Below are 10,764 nucleotides of genomic sequence, written 5' to 3'. Positions count from 1 at the left end.
GTTTATTTATATATTTATTGGGATGGGAAGAAAGCAGACAGAGTGATACTTAACTCATCACATGCATCGACCTACTCTGTAATCATCTGCCTGCTGCACGTTAGCACGCCCACTGTTTCTGTTCACATCAGAACCCGTGCCTTCAGGCTCTTACAACATTTGTTAATTTGCTAGTCAGCAGGTTTCAGCTCATAATTTAAAAAAAAGTAATAAAAAAAGAAAGGTATACCTTGCAAATTCAATTGAAATGAAAAACCATGGGCCATTTGGGTTGATGCGCGAAGCTGGTTGAACTGCGTGGGAACCGCCTTTTAAACGTCCATCCTCACCATACAAGTGGTCAAACACTGCATGTCTCCACGAAGCCAGAGTAACAGAACAGGTGAGGAAGAACGATGGCGGTTGGACGTGTTTGCGGGGGAAGGGGGGGGGGGGGGGGAGCAGCAGCAGCTCAGGTCCAGAGGCAGGGCCCGGGGCAGAGGCACGGCAGCCTCACCCCCGCGGGCCTGATCACCAGGTCTCTGACCATCTCCACGGTCCCGAACACGGGGTACAGTTCCTCCGTGAACTTCTCGCTGTAGGTGTACAGGTGGGCGCGCTTCTCCGCGTCGTAGAAGGACAGCTGGCCCAGCTCGTAGTCCAGGTGCACGCCTACTTTCCGGGGCGCCAGGCCCCGCGGCAGCGGCGCGGCCGGCACCGTCAGCGCCTTCAGGTCCGTTCCCCTCTCCAGCCGGAGGGTCAGGTAGCCCGCGGCGGTGGTGAGCGGGCGGAAGCCCTGCCTCGCCGCCGACGCCTTGGCCACGCCCAGCCGCCAGTCCCGCTCGCCCACCTCCACCTCCCAGTAGTGGCGCCCGGAGGTGTAGCCCTCTCGGCCGGCGGCGCACCACCAGCCGTCGAAGCGCTGGCGGCGGCGCGGGACCTGGCGGCGCTCCAGGCCGCAGCGCATGCGCTTCTCGTCGCCGGAGATGAGCAGGTCCGCGTTGGCCGAGTCCGAGTCCAGCGTGACCTCCTCTGGGGGAGGGCAACACGCGGCTTGTCATGTGACAGAACAACCGGGACCGGAAAGGCTTTGATTGCAAATGTTTCATGCTTTTTCTTTCATACCTGCAGCGTCACAAATCCAATTCCACACTGTAAAGAAGAGAAACAACAGGCACATCTTTTTAAAAACAGGTCACAATCAAATTGATCATCACCACAGATCGATCACCCGTGAGACTAAGTGGGGCCACTAAATTGCTACTCACCGCCGTGAGGGATGTAGCGGACAGCGTCTGAAAGGAGAAGAAAGAGGATTACTGTGTTTACAGCAGGAAAATCAAGAGCTCAATTCATTGCTCACATCCCCCCCTCCCTGCTTTCACTCAGTGTCCTTTCATCACCTATTGATCCCGATGAGTTCTAATGAAAGCGAGTCATCAAGTTTCCCTCCGGCTGAAGGGGTCAATTGCGCAAACGTACACAAACACACGCTGCTGGTGTCGGCTTTTAAGCGTTGCCAGTGCTTGACAGACTTCTTTGTAACTTGGTTTTGTTTCAAATGCGTCGGTTTCTTTACAGCGTTAACAAGAGGCGTCGAGAATGCACTCACCGATCTTCTGGCTCCTCTGCTTTCTCACCAGCCACTGCTTGGTCACGTCCTTCTAAAAAACGCAACAAAGGAGGACGAATAAAGGCAACGCAGGCAACGGGGGGAGGAGGGGGGGGGGGGGGTTACGATGAGACAAGAGACAATTTGAAGGGCTGGATGTCCCGAGACACGTAAAAGTTTCTTCACTTCTTCACACCACCACTAATTTCACACCTCTTTCATTGAATTAGCAAACTACTCCTCCACTCAATGGTAACGGATTCAAGTGAGAGGGACAATAAACCAAAGTCAGAAGGCGTCCATGAACCTTGACGGGGCTGTCGGCATTCATCACAGCCAGCATGACAAGCTCCATGGCGGGGAGCAGGTTGGGGAGACGGCCCCTCTTCCACTGGAACTCCAGGTCGTCCAGCATCATGAGCACCGGCTCGCCGGGCCAGACGGTGGGCTGGGGGGGGGGGGGAGAGAGAGAGAGAGAGAGGCTCATGTTTACGCTCCCGGGTATGATCCGTGATTGTCAAGGGCGAGGTTTAGCTTAATCGTCTTTATCAGAACTGTGTCAGATTATAATTGGCAACCCGGCAGCATACAATGCGCGCATCCCCCCCGCCCCCCTCCCTCCCTCCCTCCCACCCCCCCACCTATAGTCACCTGAGGTCTGCTCTTGATCCCCTGCGTCCACTCCATGATGACTCTTTTGTGGGGGCCCATGTCGCCCTCCCCCCCGGCCTCCAGCATGCAGAGGAGATGTCCCTTCCAGTCTTTCTTCTCGGCTTTCTCGTGCTGCTGTTCGGAGGGGACGACCCTCGGCTGGGGGGGGGGGACACACACATTGAGGCACGGCCACAGCGTTTAGCGCGTTGACGCAAGCTCTCGGTGCAGAAGTGGCACCCCCAAAAAAAACGATTTCGAAGAAGGAACTACCAAGAAGCTTAGGGTCCACGATGCAATGTTACTAACAGCACCAACTGAAGGCCGCGCGTACCTGGACCGTCCTCGACAGCACGGCGGCCCACTCCACGATGAAATCACGACACACGCCAGCCGGGCAGACGTCCTCGCCGGTCCAGACGTGGCCGAGCACGTTTGACCTCTAGGACACAGGGACACGCTGGCACATAATACAGACGGGACGTCCCCGACAGAAAGACGCGGCGGAGGAAAAGAGAAGGACGGCCTACCTGGCAAATTTTGTTGAGTTCTCGGGCCAATTCCATGACGAACAACTGACTCTCCACCAGCGGCTCCTTCACTTTCACTCGTTTACGGGACTCCTGGAGCCGAGAAACGGGAAACCTTTGAGGAGAGTATCACGGCCAGCGCACTACGGAGAGATCGAGGGGATGGGGGGGTCGCATAAACTTACCTTGAGGCGGATCTTGAGCTTCTTGGCCGGCTCAACGAGGAACTGCAGGCAGTCCTTCATCATGCTGACAGACGGAGAGAGGGAGGCCGATGCCCTGCGGTACAATAATAAAAAAAGATTTGAAAAAGATTTAGTACTGTGGCCCACACTCGGTCGAGTGCTCGAGCTGAACTGCGACCGAGTGGGCTCGCGTCGCCCACACGAAGCGATGAGAGAGCAGAAACGGGGTAATTTACGAGAGGTGGAAAAAGGTAGAGAGGGAGAGAGAGAGAGAGAGAGAGAGAGAGAGAAGCACTGCAGAACTTTCCTCACACCTCTGCACTGCAAGTCCTCCGAGAGCTCATCATTAGGCACTGCGAGTTCTCCATAGGGTGAGGGGTGAGGGGGGGGGGGCATCAAGCTTTGACAGGAGAGCTAAAAGAGACAGCCCACTCAACACACACACGCTCTCTCACACACACACACACACAACCTGAAAGTGAGAGGCAGAGGCTTTTCGTGTATTTAAAAAAAAAGGGAAATGTATGGCGCAGCAGCCGTGTGCGTGGGTCGATGCGGATCATCATGGTCTTGAAATTGGAAATTTATTCCCAAGGAGATGCAGGACAGCAGCGCAGAGCACTTTTTAGGGGGAGGCGTTGGACCGGTTTGCTGTTGATTCAGCAGTCCCCCCCCCCCCCCCGCGCCCCCCTCCAGACGCCAGTTTGATGGCTCTGAGGGGATTTGCTGTTCTTTTTTTTTGTGATGTAAGGGCCGAGCAGGCGAGCCAAAGGGTCGCCGCCACCGACTTTCTGAGGACCGGAGATAACACGAGGGACGGAGACTTCTAGCTGGAGGCCGGTCAGGACTGGGGTTCACCTTTCAGTGAGCAAATACCCGACTGACCTGTGAGGATCTGATGTGAACATGAACATTTGTTTTTGACTTTGTTGCTATTTTCCACCACGGCTTGAAAGGCCACACTGCGGCTAGGCTCATGTGTAAGTGGTCCATATGAACTAGGAAACCATGTCAGGTGATGTGCCTCTGAGCCGGTTAACTGATTAAACAGATACACCTGGAGGCTTATTGCTCAACTTGAAGTGCGTTTCGGAGCAAATGAGAGGGGGGGGGGATTCACCATGGCATGCCTATCAAGGGTCTCCATGGTAACCCCCTGGTTAGATGGTGGGTTGATTTGTTGGCACCGAAGGGAGAGCAGGTATGTCGCAGAGCTGGAAGATTTAGAGGAAATCCAGGATTATCTCTGCTGCTATTGCTGTACAAAACCCAGGTATAGACGCTCTATATCGGGGCTGAAAACCAGCACGCGAGGCAACACCCAAACAAGACTGTAAACCCACCACAACCGGTCCATAACAGGCAATATATTATATAATATCTCACAGAACGTTTGGACTCTCTTTCTCATGGAATTAAATGAGAAAAATGTGTCTAAACTTTTGACTGGTAATGTAGGTCTACATTGTGGGGTTAGTCTCAACTGTTCTGTCGTCAAATTCAATCATTTTCAAATATAAGAATAAAGAAACCCCGCGCCGCGATACCTCGTCAAGGCAACAGCCACTAACACGAAGACACTTCTTTTTTTTTATTTAATGACGCCTGGAGGTAGCGATAATGTCAGTCGCGTTTTCTTAACGTTAAAGTTAACGTTTTGTTGGAGGAAAAACAAAAGGTCGATAGTCTAACCTTGTTACGGGAGAATATTCCTTTCCGCAGACCACTTGGCGAAGCTCCTCTGTGAGGTTCTCTGGGCTCGGACTCACTCGGTTTCTTCCGCCGGTCTTTGGTGAGCTCTCATCTGCCACCGAGCTGCAGATCGACGGAAAGGCCGCAAGAGGGCGCAAAATCCCTCTTACTTTACGAGGTAGTCGTACTGTGTTGTTGCTGTTTCTTTATAGTTTATATTTGGCTAAACTATAAACAGCCAGCCAAGAGACCGGTTCATTTATATAATGCATTAAAAGGAGAACATATGTTTTACATATTTTCTGCTGTATATCGTGGGGGGACAGATTGGTATTTTAATATTACACCCTTGCCAGCAGCTACATGGTTGGGTTGGACTGCAGATTTTATTAACCTTATATGCTTGCCTTAGGTCTTATCAGAAAAAAACTCAATCAACTTTCATTGGTATGCGGATACTCAAATCTATCGCTTAAGCTAGAGGAACAGGTCAGGTTATTTGGCCGAGAGCACACAGTCAATTGTCCAGCGAGTATTTTGCTAGATGGCATTGCTGGCATCCAGCTGCGCTGTAAAAAAACAAAAAGACTGGGTTCTCACTCTGGATGTGTCCTTTAACGTCCTAAAACCTTTAAATACTGCCTTTTCCCCCCACCTACCTGATTAAAAGTGAGGCACTACTCTGCTCAAAGTGATGCAGAAAAATCAAATTATTTTGTTACTTCTAGATTTATCCAAATCAGGCCGCTCTATTAAGTCTCTGCATCACAATGTCATTAAAACTGAGAAAAGGGATCACTTCCTGTATTAGCTTCAGTCCAGGGGGCAGAAGGTCACCTCATTTAACACTAGGCTCAAGACTACTTTTTGACTATTCTAGTCATGAGAAGCACCTAGGTAAGGTGCTACAAGTTTAGGATTCAAAGAGCCCTCCCTCTCAGTCGACAAATGATGATGGCCAATTTTTGCACACCACCAAGTGTACTTCAGTTTTGCCCACCCCAAAACAGGGAAAAAGCAATCTCAGTGACAGTTTTATTTAACAGCAGAGATTAAATGTAGGTACAAGCGGAAACATCTGAAGCTGTACTATTTCCAGAGTAGTCGTCATTCAGGAGGGGTGTCATTGTTCCCGGGGTAGTCCTGGCCACCACAGAGCCGTTGTTGCGGCTTGCGTAGCCGTAGTTGCCCACAGTGCCGTTCTGGCCCGTGTTGCTGCTGCCCCTGTCGCCCTGCGGCTTTTCAATAACTTGCAGGTAGACAGCGGATGTCGCAACTTCCACTTGATTGGTGTCACATCAAATAGGGTTAACCAGAAGTTGCTCACCTTCTTTAGACTCCTGCAGCAACAAGGATTCAAGCGAATGGTGAAGTGTAAGGGCCTTCTTTATGGATTTATGGGTCATTAGGAGATAGATCTATATTTAAATATTAACAGAAATAATGAGTGTCAAGAACCTCTTGAAATATGAAGTCACCAATATTCTTACCTCTCCTCTCCGCGCCCCATTAGCACTCGTTTCATTATTGCCACCAACCAGCAAACCAGAGCCTATGGACAGAGCAGTTGCTTTTACTGACTTTTACTGTAATGACTGCCTTAGTCTGAATAGGCCTGATTCTGTAATGCCAGATCTGGTCCAGGTTTGGCAGCCATTAATGGGCCAGGACCTGTTTCAGTGCTGGTTGCCAATAAATCCAGCTGCCATGCCTTAGCCTGAACAGGGCCGTTTCCATAAAGCCAAATTGGGCCTAGATTCTGCAGCATCAACGGGCCGGAGCCTGTTTCAGTGCTAGTTGCCGATAAACCCGGGCCGCCATGTCTCAACCAGTTTAGGCCCGTTGCTATAATGACAGATTCAGCCTAGGTCTGGAAGCCGTCAACGGGCCTGAACCTGTTTTAGTGCTGGTTGGTGATAAACCCGGTAGCCATGTCTGAGCAAGGAATAGGGCCATGTCTATAACAGCTACATCTGGGCCAGATATGGCATGAAGGAAATGGTCCAAAGCTGGCTCACATCTGGCAGGATCGAGCAGGAACACAGCCAAGCTAGCCGACCCTCAGCCGCAATACGTCCGAGTCCGCTGGCTACCTGCACATGTGTACATACACATACACCAATGAACCTGAGGGCTGTGTTGTCTGGAGGCTCTTGGAGGGTTTCCGCCGGCAAAGAGAACTCCGGCAAGGGACCAAATAAAAAACGATTCAAAAATATATATTTTTTTAAATAATAAAAAAAATTGAGGAGGGCATAAGTGGGGGGCTCGGCGGCGGGGATCTGGTGGCCGGGCATAGGCCGAAGGAGTGATGCTGCACCCCCCCTTACTCTGCCCTCCCCATGGGCTCGACGACAGGATGGGGTGCGCTGCTGCATGGCTGGCCGTGTCAGTGGGGGGGGTCTAGACCAGATGTGGGCAGCAGGCGCTGCCTCTGGGGACGTGGAACGTTGCCTCTCTCTGAAGTCGTCCAATCACCTGCGTCTCCTCCTCCCACCTTCCTATCATATTATAGGAACATGGCGAAATTGGTTTGGCATAAAAGCCCAAGTTCTACAGTTTTATATTTTTTAAATGGTTATGTGAAGCAAATGTCGCCCCCCCCAGAACCAGTTCTTAGTCTGACACACAGAGGCTACTGGCATTCCTTTGAGAAGCTCACTCACCAAGACGCCGGTGGCAGGTAACAACCGTTACAGACATCACTAATTTAAAAAGCCCTGTTAATCCCCATTGTCTCTGCTGATGCGTCTGCCCCGCCCCTGGTGGTGGAGCAGACCAAAGTCTGCAGGAAGCTGCTCTCGGCTTGGGGCAGCTAACTGCACAGACTGGCCCTCAGACGCAAGGCTCTGCCACAGTTCATCACACACCTGCTGCACGCACACACACGGAGTGGCATTGTGATGCAGTACATTGAGTCTCGCTGGTTGACGGCACTCGATTCGGCTCAAACGACTTCGCTTCTCTCCCCCTCCAGTGGTACAGCCCGGAAACCCTGTGTGGGACGTCAAAGCGGTCTCCCTTCCAGAGCCGTTCATGCCGCCGCTCCTCAGAGTTGAAACTGGACATGGCGATCTGTGTAGGTTTCTATTTGTGCTGTTGCAAAACCGCAAAAAATGGGAAATAGAACTGACAACCTCTGGTCTCTAAACCAAATTGGTGTTTTCTGGATGAGAGCTGGCTTTTACCGGTAATTACAAAGTAAAAACCACCATTATTGTTTCAGAACACTTTTATGGTCTTTGCACACTGACCAACCTCTCAACAGGATTGTATACATTGTGCAGTTCTTGTAAAAAGCATTGGAATGGTAAATGATCGCTTTACAATGATAGGCTGGTCTGATATCCAGTCTCATCTTTAGTGTGGGGGCAAAGAGGTTCTGCAGCATGCAATAAGTTGCAGAAAAAGCTGCCCATAAAGGTGATGGTATCGTGCCCATTGGGTCAATTCACTTGTCAATAAACATGCACTGAACTGATTTCTCCCGCAGGATGTGCTCTTTGATATGAAGGAAACACATCTGACAGCTGTTGAGCATTTTCTCTAAGCGACAGTGGGCTAATGTGCTGAACATTCACATAACATGTGTGGCTGTAACTAAAGTCTGAGGAAGGAATTACTGACTTATTACCACAAAAACATTAACTACAGAACCCAAGAATTCCTACTCATAAAGACCTTTAATAGAAAGACACGCAACAACATTTCATAAATAGTATTAAATGTAGCTGCCAAGGTTTTATGTTTAAAAACATGTAAAAAGCAGTCAAGAAAAATACAGGATGGAGGGGTTGCCTTGCTACCGATCAGAGTACAAGTATCAACTGTAGCAGCCAACACCTGGACACAGAGACAGACTGAGCAGGACATGCTGGCATTTTGTGATGAGTGAAGAGACCCCGGACCCCCCCCCCCCCCCCCCCCCAGAGAAGAATTTATCCCTTAGACAACTTCCATCCCCAGATGAACTCTAATGTCCACAATAGTTTGAAGAGTGATGCGATGGCTGGAGTAATGACCCCGTGATGGAAAACTAGGAAGATACTTTTACTGCACAACACTTCCAATTATCTTAAATGTAATCAGCCTCACGGAATGATTCCTCTCAATCTAAAATACAAAATTCAGAAAAAAAATGTACGAAAAAATACCCAAGAAATAAAATGTCCACAAAAAGGGTTAGTTACAATATAAAGGGGAGCATTTGGTGCTTAGGCCCTCTCCCCTCTTATCCTACGTGCCAGCTGGATGTCTTTGGGCATGATGGTGACACGTTTGGCGTGGATGGCGCACAGGTTGGTGTCCTCAAACAGACCCACCAGGTAAGCCTCGCTAGCTTCCTGTTAAAGAGAAAAGAAATTAGGTTCATGGCTATACTTTTTTTATGCCCCCACTATCACATGCATGACCAAGTTGACATGTTTACCTGAAGAGCTCCAATAGCTGCACTCTGGAAGCGCAGATCCGTCTTGAAATCTTGTGCAATCTCCCTCACCAGGCGCTGGAAGGGCAGCTTGCGGATGAGCAACTCTGTGGACTTCTGGTAGCGACGGATCTCCCTCAGGGCCACAGTTCCCGGCCTACACAAAACGAGATTTAACGCAGTATTAACACATGTCGAAGAAAGGAGCGCATGCAACGCATTAGGGCCGGTGACGTCACTATGCCGTACCTGTAACGATGGGGCTTCTTCACTCCTCCCGTGGAGGGCGCGCTCTTCCTGGCTGCCTTGGTGGCGAGCTGCTTCCTAGGCGCCTTGCCTCCGGTGGACTTACGAGCGGTCTGCTTGGTACGCGCCATCTCGAGCTTGCTAAGAGTGGAACACGGCCAGTGGAATTAAACCCAACATTCACGGCAACACAGACAGCAGACGCGCTAGAGCAGTGGGTTTACGATAGTGCTAGGATGCTAACCCCGCCTAGCATACGGGCTTACAGTTCCCCTCCCCCTCCAGGTTGCACCACTGGGAGGCGCCGTGTTTACCCCGGTAACGTTACACCGCTATAAAACCCATACAGCCAGCATGGCCATATTAAAGCACAATAAAACAGTGTTTGTTTTTAAAGACCAGATAAAAGTACGGAGCCGTTTTCGCAAATGGCGACATTCTTAGGTAACCGGCATCACCAATTTAGACGGTACGAGAATCAAAACAGTCGGTTCGTGAAGCGGGTCACCGCTCCGCCAGTGAGCCGGAGCTCTCCAACACGCCATTTTAACCGTTTCTCGTTTCACCCCCAGTCGACATTGAATCAATTTAGCTTAAGCAACATTAACTTAACGTTAGCTTACAAATAAGTCACGTATCAAGAGCTGCATTTCAACGGTATATCCGGCTTCAATAGCGACAGCATATGCTAGCAATTACACTTGTTCATATGGTCGTTTCTTTTTAACGAACCGACGATCATATTTTGCGTTTGTTCGAAAATACCAATCCATTGTTCCATTTCAAGCTAATGCTAACGTTAGCAAGTCGCCATGTTAGCCTGTTTGCCAAATAATGCTTGTACACAAACGCAAATCCACCGAAAAAACATCATTGATGACTTAAATCCAGCAACGCGAGCCAACTACACGAAGAAAATATAATAGTTACCTTTAGGACGTGAGTCGCTGTGAGCCGATCGCCGTAGCGGGGAGTCAACGGTTTGTTGTCGCGGAAAACGATACGTGAGGAGAAGCGGTTGAGGCCGAGTATTAATACTTCGTGGTGACGTCATGGATGTAAAACAGGACACCCTCATTGGTCCACATTCCACCAATAAATACGACAAAGAAAATAACAAACCACTAAAAACTGATAGTGAAGTTTAGGCCAAAAATAATCTAGTTATTAATTAGCATAGAAACATTATTATGATGATGTGAGTTCTTGTTAAATATTCTAAATGCCACTGATACCGGCAACACTGTAATTTACACTCCATACCAGCTAATGGCGGCATTGTACCAAATTGTTATTTGCCAACCGCCAATACGCCTAAAAAAAAGAATAACCCATACAATTGCATATTCTACAACCCATGTGTATGTTGTCCTGTTATACATTTTCACATGGAAATATTGTATATCGTACGAGATGTCCCCAAACATTGGTCAGGTTATGACT

General features: G+C 49.6%; 2 protein-coding genes across 3 annotated transcripts; both read right to left on the bottom strand.

The window, feature by feature from the left end:
• Positions 1-2: 2 nt before the first annotated feature.
• On the bottom strand, positions 3-4,826 carry zgc:194990 (uncharacterized protein LOC568410 homolog). Of its 2 annotated transcripts, XM_037463430.2 has the most exons (10): positions 4,650-4,826; positions 2,958-3,051; positions 2,773-2,865; positions 2,577-2,684; positions 2,243-2,401; positions 1,899-2,039; positions 1,592-1,643; positions 1,248-1,274; positions 1,105-1,131; positions 6-1,011 (listed from the first exon to the last, which is right to left on the bottom strand). In XM_037463430.2, exons 2-10 carry the CDS (start codon positions 3,018-3,020, stop codon positions 452-454), a joined length of 1,230 nt encoding a protein of 409 aa, XP_037319327.2. In that variant the 5' UTR covers positions 3,021-3,051; positions 4,650-4,826; the 3' UTR covers positions 6-451. The 2 variants fall into 2 exon arrangements, with proteins under 2 accessions (XP_037319328.2, XP_037319327.2); XM_037463431.2 differs by lacking the exon at positions 4,650-4,826 and having other exon boundaries at positions 3-1,011; positions 2,773-2,887; positions 2,958-3,030.
• A 3,489-nt stretch (positions 4,827-8,315) lies between these two features.
• Positions 8,316-10,400, bottom strand: LOC119212729 (histone H3.3A). Its single transcript, XM_037463435.2, has 4 exons — positions 10,252-10,400; positions 9,325-9,462; positions 9,079-9,232; positions 8,316-8,992 (listed from the first exon to the last, which is right to left on the bottom strand). Exons 2-4 carry the CDS (start codon positions 9,450-9,452, stop codon positions 8,864-8,866), a joined length of 411 nt encoding a protein of 136 aa, XP_037319332.1. The 5' UTR covers positions 9,453-9,462; positions 10,252-10,400; the 3' UTR covers positions 8,316-8,863.
• Positions 10,401-10,764: the final 364 nt, after the last annotated feature.

Source organism: Pungitius pungitius, chromosome 21 (genome assembly GCF_949316345.1).
Source record: "Pungitius pungitius chromosome 21, fPunPun2.1, whole genome shotgun sequence".
In the NCBI taxonomy this organism is placed as follows: domain Eukaryota; kingdom Metazoa; phylum Chordata; class Actinopteri; order Perciformes; family Gasterosteidae; genus Pungitius; species Pungitius pungitius.
The sequence above is the reverse complement of the archived record's forward strand: the minus strand, read 5'-3'. Positions and strand labels throughout refer to the sequence as shown.

Bases quoted from the DNA above. Each gene is read 5' to 3' on its own strand.
- LOC119212729 (XM_037463435.2), bottom strand. From the start codon at position 9,452: ATGGCGCGTACCAAGCAGACCGCTCGTAAGTCCACCGGAGGCAAGGCG. The intron at 9,233-9,324 runs GTACGGCATAGT...CGTTTTGTGTAG, and splicing joins AAGAAGCCCCATCGTTACAG to GCCGGGAACTGTGGCCCTGA. The intron at 8,993-9,078 runs GTAAACATGTCA...TCTCTTTAACAG, and splicing joins CAGCTATTGGAGCTCTTCAG to GAAGCTAGCGAGGCTTACCT.
- zgc:194990 (XM_037463430.2), bottom strand. From the start codon at position 3,020: ATGATGAAGGACTGCCTGCAGTTCCTCGTTGAGCCGGCCAAGAAGCTC. The intron at 1,275-1,591 runs GTGAGTGCATTC...TTCTCCTTTCAG, and splicing joins GCAGAGGAGCCAGAAGATCG to ACGCTGTCCGCTACATCCCT. The intron at 1,012-1,104 runs GTATGAAAGAAA...GCCCTCCCCCAG, and splicing joins TTGGATTTGTGACGCTGCAG to AGGAGGTCACGCTGGACTCG.